Consider the following 20,373-nt stretch of genomic DNA (forward strand, 5'->3'; position numbering starts at 1 on the left):
CCTGTCAAATACCAGATATTAGGCTACTTCACAAATAATAGAACATAAACTACATATATTTTTTTTAAATACATGTAGCCTATTCATTTATATAGAGATTGTGTATCATGTTCAATCTGTTATTGTCAGTGGGCTGGCAACAGTTTGCTCTAGGCAAAATGTTCAAAGAACACAAGAAAAAAGACCAGGCACAGTTCTGATTAACTACTCCATCAAGCTCAGACACTGCTGTTGTAAAACATAACTGGTTGACTCATTTCAATGATGGAAACAAAAGAGCAGTGTGGTGTGATTTAATTGGATTGACCCCATCTCACCATCCTTTATTCGTGACCTGCTCCATTTGGAGTGTGCCCACCACTCTGTCACCATGCTTGACAAGACAGAAATATGTTTTACACTATGCTATGATCTTTGAGCAGACACTACATTGATAGTTCTGCACTAGAACAGCCACATCTTTAGTGATACACTGATATTGTGAAAGATCATAATTCTGACTCCACACTCAGCTTTTCACTGACCTCACAGCTTACTATGTTACTTGATAACAGGACAAACTACACACCACTTATGGTGAGCTGTTGAAAAATCAGGTCAGACCTTATTTTATAGTAAATACTTAATTTAACTGTAAAAATGTAATACATTTTAATGACACTGTCTTGATGTTTTCATCTGTGTCAAACAAATTCCTTCAAACAGTAGGTTACCTTCACACATTCATCCAAAATAATTCTAGCATCCCATGAATCCAGCACCCCAACAGCCACTTCAATTTGCAAGTGGCTGAAACTCTCTCACCAGAAAAAGCATCCGAGCGAGCGAAACAGCACCCCTCTGTCTCTCTATGTAATTTATATGTAGCCCATGTATCTGATGCTGTCTGGCCAAAAGGAGTATGACATGCCTTACTCTTTTTGGCCAGACAGCATCGGATATATGGGCTACATATACATGTCCTCTGCCCCAATGACGATGGCAGTATTATCAGCAGCACCTGTCTTTTTACTAAATGCATTAGGTCATTTTTAATCTTTATTTTTGCTTACTTGTTTCTACTATTATGAGAAAAACTTGGATTGTATTAATATTGATATGAAATATATGTATATGTAAGGAAATAAATAATTGATCTATTATGAATTATTATTCAGCTGTATGGATTCATTTACTTTTTTGGAGGCCTTTTGTGTCAACAATGTGGCCTCATTAACCTGGGTACAGCGCCCAGGCAAAACCCCCCTCCCTCCCCATTTCCTTTGCAACTTTGAAGCTTCTTGCAGATTTAGCTGCTGCTGAGAAATAATAAAATTATTACTAGTATTATTTCTTATTATGCCCAGCTCACGAGACCCCTTTGATACAAGGCCTGAGGCAATTGCCTCTTCTGCCTAATGGTATGCCCGCCACTGTCCTTACCATGTCATTTGCTTCCAAGGCGGGTTGCAACCATTATTTTGGTCTTGAACTAGCCTCAGTCTGAATCTGCATTGAAAGAGTAAAGATAGTTCAGAGTAAAGCACAGAAAGGGGGCAGAGGCCCAAGACCCTCAATATTGCTTGCTGCGAGTTGCTAAACCATGGCATGGTTTACACAACCAACCTTTCAGGTTTGCACACTGCTTCCCATTGCTCCTCTGCACATTGTGTGCTTTGTCCAGCCTTGTCAATACATTTATTTGAAGCCAGGCAGAGCATTATGTTGCCCTGTCCATCAGCAGTGTAAACAATGCCACCTAAAAGGGAAATTCCCCTGAAAGGCTACTGAGGCAGTTCCTCACTGTTGGGATGCAGGCTGGGTACTCAGTAAAATTACTGGCAATAGTTTACCCTGGCTGAAAGGAGTCCTGGCTGAACAACACATACCTGAGTGCATGGTCAGATATAGAATATATAACCCTCAAAAGGAAGGTTTTCAACCCTCACAACTTACACTGCACTACTGGCCCACAGCACTATAAATGAATTAACAGTAGGTAGGCACTCTGCCCGCAGTGGACAACTGGGCACATAATATTGTTCAGTAAGCCAAGGGTTAGCACAACCCCATCAACCATTCAGATCCCCACAAAAAAAGTATTTATTCAACCCAATCAACCATTATTAAAGCAACACACCCTCACCCGGCCAGCAGGCCCAATGCTGGCAACCTTCCTTACTGGAATGCCAACTTCATGGTTTGAATGTTGATGGAATGCTGATTCTTAGGGGTTCCAGAGGTCACAAAGGCCACTCTTTTCAACAAGCCTATCCAAGTGTTTTCATGTAACACACAATTGGCAAACTGGACTGCATCCTCTCCTTCTTGCTTAGAAAGGAAGACACAGATCATAGATGAAGACCACACACAAAAGGGGACTTGGCTCCCTGAGTATTAGACATGTTCTGGAAAGGGTCTCATTGAACATACTGTATGAAGGAACACCAAATATCCCATCAATAACACACCAAGCAAAAGCGGTCAGGCAGCCAACAAAATATTGAAAGGAACCTGGTACAGGATAAAAGGTACGGTCAACTAACCCACACCTGGCAACCTTCCTTAACTGAACGCAAGCTTCATGCTTTGAATGCTGATGGAATCCTTCTTTTTATGGGTTCCAGAGTTCACCAAGGCCACTCTTTCCAACAAGCCAAGTGTGATTTATTGTATACTAATTAGTACTGAAAAGAATGGCTTGCATTGACAGAGCTCTTAGCTCATTTTACATAAATTAAACTTGCACAAGTTTGCGGTCTTCATCCTTGGGTTTTTATTGGTCAATATTGGACAGATTTGATCTAAAAGTATATACCCTTGGTACAGCAATGTATAAAGGGGTGAGAGAACCAAACAGGAGTTTGAGGAAGGCGATGGCCAGGGATTTCCACTAGGCTTGCACTGCAGCCTAGCAGGGAATCAGTCTAACTCTTCAGCTGCACTTTAATTCTCTCCTTCAGGCCCCCTCACTTTCTGGAGTGTATTTGGCATGATAATTCCCACAGTAGATGATGAGAAGCCTTCATGGAAGTATTAATAGATTCAGCAGCTGACGGGGCTGTAGTGGAACAGGTTGAGAGCTTCAAGTTCCTTGGTGTCCACATCACCAACGAACTATCATGGTCCAAACACACCAAGACAGTCGTGAAGAGGGCACGACAAAGCCTATTCCCCCTCAGGAGACTAAAAAGATTTGGCATGGGTCCTCAGATCCTCAAAAAATTCTACAGCTGCACCATCGAGAGCATCCTGACTGGTTGCATCACCGCCTGGTATGGCAACTGCTTGGCCTCTGACCGCAAGGCACTACAGAGGGTAGTGCGTACGGCCCAGTACATCACTGGGGCAAAGCTCCCTGCCATCCAGGACCTCTATACCAGGCGGTGTCAGAGGAAGGCCCTCAAAATTGTCAAAGACTCCAGTCACCCTAGTCATAGACTGTTCTCTCTGCTACCGCACGGCAAGCGGTACCGGAGTGCCAAGTCTAGGTCCAAAAGACTTCTCAACAGCTTCTACCCCCAAGCCATAAGACTCCTGAACAGCTAATCATGGCTACCCGGACTATTTGCACTGCCCCCCCACCCCATCCTTTTTACGCTGCTGCTACTCTGTTAAGTATTTATGCATAGTCACTTTAACTCTACCCACATGTACATATTACCTCAACTAGCCGGTGCCCCCGCACATTGACTATGCAACGGTACCCCCCTGTATATATAGCCTCCCTACTGTCACTTTATTCTATTGTATATATAGCCTCCCTACTGTCACTTTATTTTTTACTTCTGCTCTTTTTTTTCTCAACACTTTTTTGTTGTTGTTTTATTCTTACTTTTTTGTTTAAAATAAATGCACTGTTGGTTAAGGGCTGTAAGTAAGCATTTCACTGTAATGTCTGCACCTGTTGTATTCGGCGCATGTGACCAATAAAATTTGATTTGATTTTGAGCTAGGGAACAAGGCATATCTTTCACATCCATGGCCCGGTATGATATCACGTTTTAACAATGTTACAACAAAGAATTAGTAAGTAAACAAATTAAAAGCACACAATGCTGCTTAAACCACAGCTATCGTGAGGTGTCGATGGCAGTGGCCTCAGTCTTTACACAGCTCAGAAAGTAGCTTCACGGTAGATAAGGGTGGGAGGCAGAAGTAAGTGTTAATTGAGATTATGTAGGCAAGTTCATTTCAAAACCCCATCAGTCACTGAGAATGTACATTCTTCACAACAGAAAGAAAATAAAACCCAAGCTCTACTTTAACATAACTCCTATATATTACACATGAATACAATGCTTAAAGGCCCAGTGCAGTTCAAAATGTGATTTTCCTGTGTTCTATATAGAGTGCCTTGCAAAAATATTAATTCCCCTTGGTGTTTTTCCTATTTTGTTGCATTACAACCTGTAATTTAAATGGATTTTTATTTGGATTTCATGTAATGGACATACACAAAATAGTCCAAATTGGTGAAGTGAAATTAAAAAAATAACGTTTCAAAAGATAATACAAAATTAATATCGCAAAAGTGGTGCGTGCATATGTATTCACCCCCTTTGCTATGAAGCCCCTAAATAAGATCTGGTGCAACCAATTACCTTCAGAAGTCTCATAATTAGTTAAATAAAGTCCACCTGTGCGCAATCTAAGTGTCACATGATCTGTCCCATGATCTCAGTATACAGTGAGGGAAAAAAGCATTTGATCCCCTGCTGATTTTGTACGTTTGCCCACTGACAAAGACATGATCAGTCTATAATTTTAATGGTAGGTTTATTTGAACAGTGAGAGACAGAATAACAACAACAAAAATCCAGAAAAACGCATGTCAAAAATGTTATAAATTGATTTGCATTTTAATGAGGGAAATAAGTATTTGACCCCCTCTCAATCAGAAAGATTTCTGGCTCGCAGGTGTCTTTTATACAGGTAATAAGCTGAGATTAGGAGCACACTCTTAAAGGGAGTGCTCCTAATCTCAGTTTGTTACCTGTATAAAAGACACCTGTCCACAGAAGCAATCAATCAATCAGATTCCAAACTCTCCACCATGGCCAAGACCAAAGAGCTCTCCAAGGATGTCAGGGACAAGATTGTAGACATACACAAGGCTGGAATGGGCTACAAGATCATCGCCAAGCAGCTTGGTGAGAAGGTGACAACAGTTGGTGCGATTATTCGCAAATGGAAGAAACACAAAATAACTGTCAATTTCCCTCGGCCTGGGGCTCCATGCAAGATCTCACCTCGTGGAGTTGCAATGATCATGAGAACGGTGAGGAATCAGCCGAAAACTACACAGGAGGATCTTGTCAATGATCTCAAGGCAGCTGGGACCATAGTCACCAAGAAAACAATTGGTAACACACTACGCCGTGAAGGACTGAAATCCTGCAGAGCCCGCAAGGTCCCCCTGCTCAAGAAAGCACATATACAGGCCCATCTGAAGTTTGCCAATGAACATCTGAATGATTCAGAGGAGAACTGGGTGAAAGTGTTGTGGTCAGATGAGACCAAAATGGAGCTCTTTGGCGTCAACTCAACTCGCCGTGTTTGGAGGAGGAGGAATGCTGCCTATGACCCCAAGAACACCATCCCCACCGTCAAACATGGAGGTGGAAACATTATGCTTTGGGGGTGTTTTTCTGCTAAGGGTACAGGACAACTTCACCGCATCAAAGGGACGATGGACGGGGCCATGTACCGTCAAATCTTGGGTGAGAACCTCCTTCCCTCAGCCAGGGCATTGAAAATGGGTCGTGGATGGGTATTCCAGCATGACAATGACCCAAAACACACGGCCAAGGCAACAAAGGAGTGGCTCAAGAAGAAGCACATTAAGGTCCTGGAGTGGCCTAGCCAGTCTCCAGACCTTAATCCCATAGAAAATCTGTGGAGGTAGCTGAAGGTTTGAGTTGCCAAACGTCAGCCTCGAAACCTTAATGACTTGGAGAAGATCTGCAAAGAGGAGTGGAACAAAATCCCTCCTGAGTTGTGTGCAAACCTGGTGGCCAACTACAAGAAACGTCTGACCTCTGTGATTGCCAACAAGGGTTTTGCCACCAAGTACTAAGTCATGTTTTGCAGAGGGGTCAAATACTTATTTCCCTCATTAAAATGCAAAGCAATTTATAACATTTTTGACATGCGTTTTTCTGGATTTTTTTGTTGTTATTCTGTCTCTCACTGTTCAAATAAACCTACCATTCAAATTATAGACTGATCATGTCTTTGTCAGTGGGCAAACGTACAAAATCAGCAGGGGATCAAATACTTTTTTCCCTCACTGTATATACACCTGTTATGAAAGGCCCCAGAGTCTGCAACACCACTAAGCAAGGAGCACCACCAAGCAAGTGGCACCATGAAGACCAAGGAGCTCTCCAAACAGGTCAGGGACAAAGTTGTGGAGAAGTACAGATCAGGGTTGGGTTATAAAAAATGTTGAACATCCCACGGAGCACCATTAAATCCATTACAAAAAAATTTAAAGAATATGGCACCACAACAAACCTGCCAAGAGAGGGCCGCCCACCAAAACTCACGGACCAGGCAAGGAGGGCATTAATCAGAGAGGCAACAAAGAGACCAAAGATAACCCTGAAGGAGCTGCAAAGCTCCACAGCGGAGATTGGAATATCTGTCCATAGGACCACTTTAAGCCGTACACTCCACAGAGTTGGGCTTTACGGAAGAGTGGCCAGAAAAAAGCCATTGCTTAAAGAAAAAAATAAGCCAACACGTTTGGTGTTCGCCAAAAGCCATGTGGGAGACTCCCCAAACATATGGAAGAAGGTACTCTGGTCAGATGAGACTAAAATTGAGCTTTTTGGCCATCAAGGAAAACGCTATGTCTGGCGCAAACCCAACACCTCTCATCACCCTGAGAACACCATCCCCACAGTGAAGCATGGTGGTGGCAGCATCATGCTGTGGGGATGTTTTTCCATCGGCAGGGACTGGGAAACTGGTCAGAATTGAAGGAATGATGGATGGCGCTAAATACAGGGAAATTCTTGAGGGAAACCTGTTTCAGTCTTCCAGAGATTTGAGACTGGGACGGAGGTTCACCTTCCAGCAGGACAATGACCCTAAGCATACTGATAAAGCAACACTTGAGTGGTTTAAGGGGAAACATTTAAATGTCTTGGAATGGCCTAGTCAAAGCCCAGACCTCAATCCAATTGAGAATCTGTGGTATGACTTAAAGATTGCTGTACACCAGTGGAACCCATCCAACTTGAAGGAGCTGGAGCAGTTTTGCCTTGAAGAATGGGCAAATATCCCAGTGGCTAGATGTGCCATGCTTATAGAGACATACCCCAAGAGACTTGCAGCTGTAATTGCTGCAAAAGGTGGCTCTACACAGTATTGACTTTGGGGGGGTGAATAGTTATGCACGCTCAATTATTATTATTATTTTTTCTTATTTCTTGTTTGTTTCACAATAAAAAATATTTTGCATCTTCAAAGTGGTAGGCATGTTGTGTAAATCAAATGATACAAACCCCCCAAAAAATCAATTTTAATTCCAGGTTGTAAGGCAACAAAATAGGGAAAATGCCAAGGGGAGTGAATACTTTCGCAAGCCACTGTATATTTCCACACTATGAGGTGGGATTAATGCTGTGAAATTGTGACAATGATGATAATGCCCTTTAAGTGTAAGAGCTGTTTCAAAAGACCACCTGAAATTTCAGCCTGTTTTGGTGGGATGGAGTCTTGGCCTGCCTGGTGACATCACCAGGAGACCAATAAGAAAGAGTTCTAAACCTCTCTGCCAATAACAGGTAGTTTTCTGTTTTCCACTCACCACTCCCAGACAGTCCTAGCAAAATTCTTGCTTGAGAAATTGCTCTTTGCTAAGAAGCTATTCTTGTTTCTTTTTGACCATTTTAATTGAAAACAATCACAGTAAGGTACTTAATTGTTACCCAGAAATGATGTGATATTGAGATTAAAACAGCTGCATTGGACCTTTGAAACAAAAGGCTTTTTTTAATTGAAAAAACAAAACAAAAAAGTATTAGAAACATATTTACGTGGCACCTCGTCATCTCAGTCATGTTGGGAACAAGCCATTCATGCATTTCCCAACATGGTCACAGTTTTCCCCTTCAGTACAAACTTTACAGTACTTATCTATGTTGCATTGCTACATCCCCAGGCAGATATATTGTAACTTAAAAGAACAATTATGATAATAACTGTCATTATTACGATTAACAATAATAAAACAAAAAAAGATAAATGATAAGAACAAAACATATACATTAACTCAATGAAGGACTTAAATACATTAGTCACTCAAAAGACAGTTTTGTCACCATCAGGGAAGACAACACACCATCTTAGTGCGCAGCTTCATGACACACTGGTACAGTATAGGCCAGTCCATTGTCAAATCATTAGAAACAGAGGATAGAGACAGGGCCCAGAATAGGCTGTAACAGCAATGAGAACATGATATGCCAAGCTGAGGCAGTGACAGAGAAAGCCAAGTGAAGTATTCCTGACATGAGGGTGGGAGTATTCCAGGTCAAAAACTCCTTTAGACTGTCCATTCTGTGGTCCCCAAGTGGGTCTCCGATCATCTCAAACTCCCTGCATTTGTCTTCAAGAACGACTGCGGTCCTCTTGGGTTCCCACTAGCATTTTGCTGTATAACTTTTGTTGCTCCTCTTTGAAGGTGTCTTTTACCTTCCCTCGCTTTAAACCTCCATCCCTACAAAGCAACAACAACATAATTCACTAGAGACAGCCACGGGCCGATTGTTTCTTGAGTAAGGGATAAAGGGGGCCGGAACATAATTCCAAATAATTTGTAGACTGCAAATTGACCACAAGAAGCCCAAACAGACATAATATTTGACAAAAACATAATCATTTCATTTAAAATATCTCTCCATTATATGTGGGAATACTTTGGAACAGATTTCCAAAATTCAAATCACTTTGAGCTGTTTTGCTGGTGTTTTTACAGTCTTATTTTGGGGAACCCTGCATTACACAGTATTCTGTGAAGCCCACAAGGGGATACATTAGAGCAAAACTGAGCTGGGTTTAACAATGACACAGACCTGATAAGTATAACCCATGTGTACATATGTTCTCTGATGTTTGCTATGGGTTACTCACCATAGCAAGTCCACCAGCCCTCCTTGCCTGGCGATAGCTGCTTTAACCCGATTGGCAAACTGGACAGCATCCTCTCCTTCCTGTTCAGAAAGGAAGACAAAGATCATAGAGAGATGAAGACCAGATAGACACACAAAGGGGACTTGGCCACCTGAGCATCAGACATGTCCTGGAAAGGGTCTTATTGCACATATTGTATGAATGACCACCAGTTATCCTTTCGATTGGCTACATCCACTAATGGGCAAAATTGGCATGTAGTGTAGTATCAAGCACATTTTGACAAACTGGGATATTAAATAAAGCACAGTGCATTTCATGGGCCATGCATCAGAGGAAAGAAAATAATCTCTAAATTTGGATTGATCTGATTCTGTGTGATGCTGTGTGACTATGATCCCCTTGTGACAGAGAGACATGAGGCTGCTCCAAAAGCCTGCTCTAAGTACTAGTTTCCATTCAAACAGCAGGTGGAAAATTTGATCAAAGGGCAGGACACCTCTGAGGCCCAGTTGGATCCTAGCCCACTGAGTTCCTTCCACTCTGACATTTAGAGAAAGGAAAACTTCCCAAACTTCCCTCCCTCTGCTTTCTACATCAAGATGGGATGGTCGGTCGGTCAATGGCCCCAAAGCTGGCCAACCCCTGCCTCTGAACACTATGTTTTAGAAGTGAGTACAACGTTTTAGAAGTGGGTGGTTGTACTCAACCCTTTGCTGTTATTCATGAGCGAGGCCTGACCAAGTTCACATCCACACCCGCTCAAAAGACTCTAAAATCATTATCTAAATTCCTTACACCAAGTCACATACATTAAGTGCTCATCCACAATCCTGGTACAAATTGCTTTGTCAAGCTCTGGTTGTGCAATCAGCCTTAATGTACAACCTCTACCTCAACGTGAGCAAGACAAAGAAGCTGATCGTGGACTACAGGAAAAGGAGGGCCGAACACGCCCCCATTCACATCGACGGGGCTGTAGTAGAGCGGGTCGAGAGTTTCAAGTTCCTTGATGTCCACATCACCATCAAACTATCATGGTCCAAACACACCAAGACAGTCGTGAAGAGGGCACGACAACACCTTTTCCCCCTCAGGAGACTGAAAAGATTTGTCATGGGTCGCGAGATCTTCAAAAAGTTATACAGCTGCACTATCTAGAGCAGAGGTGTCAAACTCATTTTAGCTCAGGGGCCACATGTAGGAAAATCTATTCCCAAGTGGGCCGGACCGGAAAAATCATGGTATATATAACTTAAAAACAACAACAGATTGTTTTCTTTGTTTTAATACGATCAACATACAACATAAAGCTGGAGCCTGAGGACAGTGTGTCCAAAATAGTACAAGCACAACATCACTATTAATCATAAAACACGTCAAGTTTATTTGAAAATTCTAAAGGAAAAGAACACACAAACACACAATGCCTCAGTGATTAACAGAAATGTTTCACAGATCACAGAACTATATCAGGGTGTCATTTCTCAGGCAGAAATGTAGATAAAAATAATGAAATCCTGTTCCCCAAACAAGTGCAAGAACCACAGAGTCAAGAATAGGTTAAATATACAAATACAATAAAATCAATTAAAAACAATAGCACATCAACATAAAAACATATAAACATAAAGCTGGAGCCTGAGGACAGTGTCCAAAAGCACAACATCACTATTAATCATAAAACACCTCAAGTTATTTGAAAGTTCTGAGGACAAAGAACACACAAACACACAATGCCTCAGTGATTCACAGAAGTATATCACAGATCACAGAACTATATCAGGGTGTCATTTCTCAGGCAGAAATGTAGATAAAAATAATGAAATCCTGTTCCCCAAACAAGTGCAAGAACCAGAGTCAAGAATAGGTTAAATATACAAATAAAATAAAAACAATTAAAAACAATAGCACATCAACATAAAAACATATAAACATAAATCTGAAAGCGTTGCTCAAACTCCCGTAACAGTCCCGTTATTTTATCTTTGAACCGCTTCATGTCTGCCACATGTTGGGTCGCGCACACATTTTTTAAGACAGGGGAAGTGAGCTGCATCACCACCGGCAAGTTGCGTCTCCCACAATGACAGCTTCAACTTGAAAGAACGTATGCTGTCATAATACTGCGTGACAACTTTGTTGCGCCCTTGCAGCTGTTTGTTCAAGTTATTCAAGTGCTCTGTAACATCCACCATAAATGCAAGGTCCGGCATCCATTCTGCGGAATGAAATTCTAACACTGGTTTGCCCTTTTCTTCCATGAACTGTTCAATTTCTTCTCGTAAATCAAAGAAACGCCTCAGCACAGCACCTCGGCTTAACCATCTTACCTCAGTGTGGTATGGCAGGCCATAGATGTGGTCTTTCTCTCTGAGAAGGCTGTCAAACTGACGGTGATTCAGGCTTCTGGATCGGATGAAATTAACAGTTTGGATGACCACCTTCATGACGTTATCCATCTTTAATGACTTGCAACACAAAGCCTCCTGGTGCAAAATACAGTGAAAAGTCAAAAAAATCACGTCCTCCATTTGCAGATTGCACTTTCTCTCTGAACTTTGTCACAACGCCTGCTTTTTTCCCGATCATTGAGGGCGCACCATCTGTAGCCAGGCTGACAGCGCGGGACCAGTCCACTCCGACCCTGTCCAGCGCGCCGACGAGTGCGGTAAAAATATCAGCTGCTGTCGTTGTATCTGTCATCGGCACCAACTCCACGAACTCCTCGGTGACGGTCAATGTGTCATCAACTCCTCGGATGAAAAAATGGCCAGTTGTGCAACATCTGTAATGTCCGTGCTTTCATCAATTGCAACCGAAAACGCAATAAATGACTTTACTTTTTGCTTCAACTGGCTGTCCAAATCCACTGAAAGATCGGAAATCCTGTCTGCAACTGTGTTTCTTGTCAGGCTGATATTTGCAAAAGCCTGCCGCTTTTCAAGGCACACAATCTCCGCTGCCTTCATCATGCATGTTTTTACAAATTCACCCTCACTAAATGGTTTTGAAGCCACTGCGATTTCATTAGCAATGAGGTAGCTAGCTTTCACTGCAGCGTCACTGATGTCTCGGCTGTGAGTAAACACAGACTGCTGTTTCTTCAGACCCGCCAACAGTTCATTCACCTTCTCTCATCTCCGCTGTCCTTGAAAGTTGTCATATTTGTCGGCATGAAGACTCACATAGTGGCGACGAAGGTTATATTCTTTCAGCACTGCAACATGCTCTGAACACACCAAACATACAGCTTTCCCATTCAATTCCGTGATTAAATAGGATGACCATTTTTCTTGGAACACTCTGCGTCCACTTTTCTCTTTTTTGACAGAGACATATTGGGGCAATGAGGGTGCCAAAGCACATAATGTTAAAAGTAGAAGCCGTAATAAATATCGCGGGCAAAACAAAGTAGCTCATTGGCTGCACGTGCTTGACCTACTTGCTCTGCCCCGGTATAAACAGTTTGCTTGCTTAACACAATTGCTATTGCGCCATCCAGTGGACGCAATTGGAACAGCAGTTTATTTTATTGAAAAATTGCAGCGCATTTTTATACTTTACAAAATTATTATTATTATTATTATTTTTATTATATATTTATTTTTTAAATCATCTCGCGGGCCGGATTAAACCCGTTTGCGGGCCTGATCCGGCCCGCGGGCCGTACGTTTGACACCCCTGATCTAGAGCATCCTGACCGGTTGCATCACCGCCTGGTATGACAACTGCTCGGCATCCGACCTTAAGGCGCTACAGAGGGTAGTGTGTACGGCCCAGTACATCACTGGGGCCAAGCTTCCTGCCACCCAGGACCTATATACTAGGCGGTGTCAGAGGAAGGCCCAAAAAATGGTCAAAGACTCCAGTCACCCAAGTCATAGAGTGTTCTCTCTGCTACCGCACGGCAAGCGGTACCGGAGCGTCAAGTCTAGGTCCAAAAGGCTCCTTAACAGCTTCTACCCGCAATCCATAAAACTGCTGAACAATTAATCAAATGGCCACCCGGACTATTTACATTGACACCCCCACCCCACCCCACCCCCCTTTGTTTTTACACTGCTGCTACTCACTGTTTATTATCTATGCATAGTCACTTTACACCTACCTAAATGTACAAATTACCTTGACTAACCTGTACCCCCGCACATTGACTCGGTACCGGTACCCCCTGTATATGGCCTCATTATTGTTACTTTTTATTTTATTTTTTACTTTAGTTTATTTAGTAAATATTTTCTTAACGCCATTTCTTGAACTGCATTGTTGGTTAAGGGCTTGTAAGTAAGCATTTCACGGTAAGGTCTACACCTGTTGTATTCTGTGCATGTGACAAATAAAAATATGATTTAATTTGAAAGACAACCCAACATGAGACAAACCAGCAAGTGTATAAGCCGGCATGTCTAAAGGAGGCAGCCACTCTCAAAATACTGCTTTGAATCACATTTCCTTAAATCAGGGGTGGGAGCTGGGAGAGGCCATCTCAACCTTAAATCTTAATGGAGGTGAATGCTGATTTGAAAACCGACTCAAAGCAGGATTAATTTGCATCACCAAATGCAAACTCTGGGTGACTTGAGCATGTCCTAGGTAAATCATGCCAGGTTGAGGTCAAAGGAAGGAGTGCATCATATGCATCCATTCAATATGAATAACACTAGTGGATTGAAATGAGAGAACTAATATTAACCACATGAAACAGCTAACTTCAGGGAGGTTAGCTTTACTACACCTTCTAAAATATTGACAGTATTAACTTGACTGGGGCTAGAGCGTGCTAATCAAATATAATTTGCCTGCCATCATTAAACAATTCACAATGGCCAGCAAAAACTTAAATGAGCTTAGGGTGTTGAATCAATGTCACAGCTATCCTCCAACCAAAAGAAAACGGTGAGGTTTTGCCCAAACTAACCTCTCTGCTCATGGGTGGCAGGTACCACACACTGCACACAATGGCCCAGCTGCTCATCATCCTCAGCAGGTAGTTGACCATCCCAAACTGGCTGCTGTTCCAGAAGGCATCTCCAAAGCGGGGGTCATACTGTTGGGACAGGAACTTAATACTGATTAATACTGGAAGACAGAGGAGAAAAAACACCATGCACGTACACGCACACATGCGCGCACACACACACACACATAGGGCTGTTGCGGTGACCGTATTACCGCCACACCCACGAGCCATGAAGGCAGTAAAATTCCATGTGACCGTTTAGTCACGGTAATTAGGCTTCTCCAAGCTCTGATGTTGCTGCTGGTCATTAGTAGCCTACCAAACTTGCTAACTGCCTGGTACTCGGCATTCTATTTTCCCTCTAATCACTCTGACATCAATGCAAATGTATTCGAATCTAATCAAAACACTCCATGAGAGCCCATGAGCTCATGTTGCACAACATTTCTATTGGCTATGCAATTGCACAAGAAAACAGAGTGATGGCCTCTACTGAAAAGAGGAGGCTCCCATCAGCTTTCTATTGGCTAGGCCTACATTATTTATTTCTCAACTTTCCTAATATTAAGCACATTGCTTATATTTACAACAGGAGTATAGCCTACCTGGCTGGCATGAAAATGAACCATGAGAAAAGCGTCCTCCATTTGTTATTTAAGTGTATAGATGACATGTATTTTTTCCCGTTGCCCCTGTTTTTATACAGGTGCATGATAATGGTCCATTCTAAATCAAAACAAATTTCACACATATATTATTTAGTATATGTAAAGACAAGATTAAATTAAGAATAGTCTGATGGGTGACAGTATTAGCCTATCACTTGTGAATTATATATTCTCACTTGTGAATGATGCCCAGCATAGGAAACAATGCCTTTTTTTGCGACTTTTTTGAATCATAGTCGCACACCTCATGTAGCCTAGCCCATAGGCCTATATGTTTTGATAAGGTTTGTATCACAACTAAAGTGGCCAAATAACTTCTTAAAATTAAGCACATTAATCCACTTTACAAGGAGTGTAGAGCCTAACTGGCATACATAAGCAGCGCGTGAGTTTCAAGTTTGGGGAAGATCATTTTCACCTTAAAAATCCACCTTTATAATAAAAGCATTACATGCATAATTGCATTTGCGGTCACTTTTGATAATGGTGTTTTCCGCTAATGGAACATTCGCGCTTATAGCCTACTACCATGTGCGCATTGCTGCACTTATAATGTGAAGAAATAGCCTAATAGTTTATCAACATTTTAAGCTAAACGTTCTGATCTGTTGCGTCAGCCACATAGCGTAAAAAAGTATATTGCATTCCACAACTGTCCCAGACTATGTTTGGAATATTTATTTCTCACACAGAATAGAATAGGTCGACTTTTGTACTATGGGGGTGTCATGACTTGCCCTCATGGGTTGAGGATCAAAGATGCCGGCAAGGCAAAGGTTTGAACACCCCCTTTCCTGGGGGCCAGTTATATGACCGGTCGTAAATTCCTTACAGAAACTTTATTTTCCGAGCCATGAAGTATTGCGAGAGGGAATTTCCCTGTGGAACAATGGAAGTCTTCCCGCCAAGACTCCAACATCCAAAAGTTGATAATGAAACAATATTCCTACTTCAAATAATGTGGGAAATGGTCGGTGGGGACTTAAAGAACAATAATGTCAAATTCGTTACTATGTTGTGATGTCATTAAAGACGGTGGAACAACATACAGTTGAAGTCGGAAGTTTACATACACCTTAGCCAAATACATTTAAACTCGTTTTTTCAGAACGCGTCTCCTTCCTGAGCGGTATGACGGCTGCGTGGTCCCATGGTGTTTATACTTGCATACTATTGTTTGTACAGATGAACGTGGTACCTTCAGGCATTTGGAAATTGCTCCCAAGGATGAACCAGACTTGTGGAGGTCTACAATTTCTTTTCTGAGGTCTTGGCTGATTTCTTTTGATTTTCCCATGATGTCAAGCAAAGAGGCACTGAGTTTGAAGGTAGGCCTTGAAATACATCCACAGGTACACCTCCAATTGACTAAAATGATGTCAATTAGCCTATCAGAAGCTTCTAAAGCCATTATATAATTTTCTGGAATTTTCCAAGCTGTTTAAAGGCACAGTCAATTTAGTGTATGTAAACTCCTGACCCACTGGAATTGTGATACAGTGAATTATAAGTGAAATAATCTGTCTGTAAACAGTTGTTGGAAAAAAACATTGTGTCATGCACAAAGTAGATGTCCTAACCGATTTGCCAAAACTATAGTTTGTTAACAAGAAATTTGTGGAGTTGTTGAAAAACAAGTTTTAATGACTCCAACCTAAGTGTATGTAAACTTCCGTCTTCAACTGTAACTGTATCTCTGGGGGTGTACACTTCCCAGTTATGAGGTTTGCGTCTAATTGTTTTATAAAACAAATGATTAAGTATAATAATAATTTTGTGAAGATAACAATGTGATGTTAGCATTCTAGATGAGATTATTGTTTTCCATATTGATTTGTTCTCAGTCAGTGGCCACGCCAAGATAAGCACAAACATGATGAAACACCCCCGTTTCTACTCAAGTATAAAACCCCTTGTGATGAAATTCACATCAGACCAAGCAGATTACGGTATAAGCCGGATGTTGCAAATGGTTGAATTTCTACCAGACCAGGAAGCGTGAAGCTAAAAGCTACACGGTTTAAAATGGTTAGACCAGGAAGCCCCACGGCTTAAAATGGTTGACACGCTACAGACCAGCCTACATGCAGCGCGAGCTGAATTTGGCAAAATTGTGAAACTCTGAAACTTCTTCACAAGGTGAAGAAGAAGACAACGCACTAGACCTTATCATCTCAGTCTGCAGCTGGCATGTATAGTCGTCTAGAGAACTTTCAGTAAAAGACACGAGTTGGGAAGGACAATCCCTCTCAGACAACTGTTGGTACATCTGAAGTATCTATTCTAACAGATCAACTCTACGAACTACAGGGTACGCTGAAGTATCCATTCTAACCTCCACTATGACCAGAAACTCTACCAAGGACATCGGGATCTCTGGTGGGCAAACCAGAGTACTACATCATCAACTCAACTATCGAGGACAGCTACACGTAAATACATGTTGCATTTCTAATCCGAATGAGCTGGTGCTAAACATTTGTATTTTCGTGAGTGTGGTTTCCAAAGTATCAATGATAGTTTGAATCTCTGTCTCTCCCTTTCAAGCATTCCTGCTATTGTTAGTCCAGTCCACTAGGGACCTGTTTTCATTGTATTACGTTAGTAATCAATAACCTGTGTGTGTGTTTGTATTGTCTTATTATTTAGTTAGTAAATAAATAATTAAGACAATTTGTGTATTGCTGATTCATCAATAAGGTTAGGGTTCTTGCAGGTTCAAGGATTATGCGACGTTCAGAATGAGACTGATAAGATGTAATTATTTAATAAGTGACTTTTATCGATATATAACATATATATATATATATATATATATATATATATATATATATATATATATATTGAAGAGTTTAATTCACGAGACGGTAACTCGTTGAACAACTTCTTCCGTGGTGCCCCAAATTCCTAATGAGTTATTTGTTACATTATTAATTGAATCAAGTGACAATTAAACATTGTTAGTTGATTCGATAAATAACAGTAATACATTAAAGTAAGTCACGTCTCGACAGGGGATAGTAGATTGACATAGGCTAGTGCTTTTGCTGTTCGTTAGGCCTACTCATCTTGTTGGCTGACGAAAAGTAAATGTGGACAGTTCTTCCAATATCTTCAATATGCACCTCGGAATTGGATAAGGACGTGCGCAGTTGCGTCCCCGATGTGTCTGTCTTCACTTGTAGCCTGTGAGAAAGACCCGATCACGTGATGGAGAGCCATGTGAGTGAGAGGTGATTCGGCACATTACCTATTTATTTGTTAACTGCTCAACACAGAATAGCCGCATGTGCACACTCCCTCAAAAATATTATTTACATTTTATTCAGCTTTGTTCAATTGTATTCTAAGCAAATCTTGTCTGCTAAATGATCTAGTGTAGCCAACAGCCATTTGGCATAGCCAGATCAGGACCTACAATGTCTTGCACAAGTATTAATTCCCCTTTACGTTTTTCCTATTTTGTTGCATTACAACCTGTAATTTAAATTGATTTTTATTTGGATTTCATGTAATGGACATACACAAAATAGTCAAAATTGGTGAAGTGAAATGAAAAAAATCCCTTGTTACAAAAACTTCTAAAAATGTATAATGGAAAAGTGGTGCGTGCATATGTATTCACCCCCTTTGCTATGAAGCCCCTAAATAAGATATGGTGCAACCAATTACCTTCAGAAGTCATATAATTAGTTAAATAAAGTCCACCTGTGTGCAATCTAAGTGTCACATGATCTGTCACATGATCTCAGTATACATACACCTGTTCTGAAAGGCCCCAGAGTCTGCAACACTACTAAGCAAGGGGCACCACCAAGCAAGCGGCACCATGAAGACCAAGGAGCTCTCCAAACAGGTCAGGGTCAAAGTTGTGGAGAAGTACAGATCAGGGTTGGGTTATAAAAAAATATCTGAAACTTTGAACAAGGAGAACCATTAAATCCTGCCAAGAGAGGGCCGCCCACCAAAACTCACAGACCAGGCAAGGAGGGCATTAATCAGAGAGGCAACAAAGAGACCAAAGATAACCCTGAAGGAGCTGCAAAGCTCCACAGCGGAGATTGGAGTATCTGTCCATAGGACCACTTTAAGCCGTACACTCCACAGAGCTGGGCTTTACGGAAGAGTTGCCAGAAAAAAGCCATTGCTTAAAGAAACAAATAAGCAAACACATAAGGTGTTCGCCAAAAGGCATGTGGGAGACTCCCCAAACATATGGAAGAAGGTACTCTGGTCAGATGAGACTAAAATAGAGCTTTTTGGCCATCAAGGAAAACGCTATGTCTGGCACAAACCCAACACCTCTCATCACCCTGAGAACACCATCTCCACAGTGAAGCATGGTGGTGGCAGCATCATGCTGTGGGGCTGTTTTTCATCGGCAGGGACTGGGAAACTGGTCAAAATTGAAGGAATGATGGATGGCGCTAAATTCTGGGAAATTCCTGAGGGAAACCTGTTTCAGTCTTCCAGAGATTTGAGACTGGGACAGAGGTTCACCTTCCAGCAGGACAATGACCCTAAGCATACTGCTAAAGCAACACTTGAGTGGTTTAAGGGGAAACATTTAAATGTCTTGGAATGGCCTAGTCAAAGCCCAGCCCTCAATCCAATTGAGAATCTGTGGTATGACTTAAAGATTGCTGTACACCAGCGGAACCCATCCAACTTGAAGGAGCTGGAGCAGTTTTGCCTTGAAGAATGGGCAAAAATCCCAGTGGCTAGATGTGCCAAGCTAATAGAGACATACCCCAAGAGACTTGCAGCTCTAATTGCTGCAAAAGGTGGCTCTACAAAGTATTGACTTTTTCACAAGCCCCTGTAACATAAGGACAACTCAGAGTATGCTATTCTGTTCTTCTGAAATAGACTACATTTTCTTCATATCATGCTTCTTTAGACCTAATAATGGACTTATTGTGAAGGTGAAGGCTATATTACATGGATGTATTAGACTTTTTAAAATGTAGATGTTCCAAAGGTCTGCATCAGTGACTTGTAGGCTATGTGTGGAAGCCAGGAGATGCTAAATGTGTTTATGTTAATTAACGGTCAATTACCGTGAGACCGACAGTTATTTGCTTGACAATGACCGGCTGATGAAATTTTGTGACCGCCACAGCCCTACGACACACACACACACACACACACACACACACACACACACACACACACACACACACACACACACACACACACACACACACACACACACACACACACACACACAGAGAGAGAGATCTACTCTCACCTTGATGGCCACAGGGTAGACTGTGGAGCCAATCTCAAAGCTGCCCTTTTTAAACATCATTACTGAAGTGTTGTTGATGCAGGTGCCTATGGGGAAAAAAACAGTTTACAAATTGGGATAGGAAATGATATTAAGGTAACAGTAACCCAGTAATCAACACTACTGTAATAATGTTCAAAGCAGTAACTAAGAAAAAAAACTAAAACGACTCACCTTCAGGGAAAATGAGAATAGGCAGTTTAGTTTTGTCTTCTACATGATCACTCAATCTGCAACACAAGAGATTTTTGTATGTTTACAGTACCTTGATTCAATACAGTTTGACTAGCTTTATCAATACACAAACACTTAAACCCAAATAAAGTCTA

General features: G+C 41.6%; 1 protein-coding gene across 1 annotated transcript in view; it reads right to left on the reverse strand.

Annotated features, from left to right (window-relative positions):
* Positions 1 to 7,426: 7,426 nt before the first annotated feature.
* LOC311141546 (glycerol-3-phosphate acyltransferase 4-like) overlaps positions 7,427 to 20,373 on the reverse strand; it is a 64,710-nt gene continuing 51,763 nt past the window's right edge. The window contains exons 9-13 of the mRNA XM_084176906.1: positions 20,219 to 20,274; positions 20,006 to 20,091; positions 14,045 to 14,173; positions 9,124 to 9,203; positions 7,427 to 8,710 (exon numbers count right to left, since the gene is read on the reverse strand). Of these exons, the coding sequence (XP_084033032.1) occupies positions 8,602 to 8,710; positions 9,124 to 9,203; positions 14,045 to 14,173; positions 20,006 to 20,091; positions 20,219 to 20,274 (460 nt within the window). The 3' untranslated portion in view covers positions 7,427 to 8,601. The remainder of the gene's footprint in view (positions 8,711 to 9,123; positions 9,204 to 14,044; positions 14,174 to 20,005; positions 20,092 to 20,218; positions 20,275 to 20,373) is intronic.

Source organism: Coregonus lavaretus (assembly GCF_964263955.1).
Source record: "Coregonus lavaretus genome assembly, chromosome: 14".
Lineage (NCBI taxonomy): Eukaryota > Metazoa > Chordata > Actinopteri > Salmoniformes > Salmonidae > Coregonus > Coregonus lavaretus.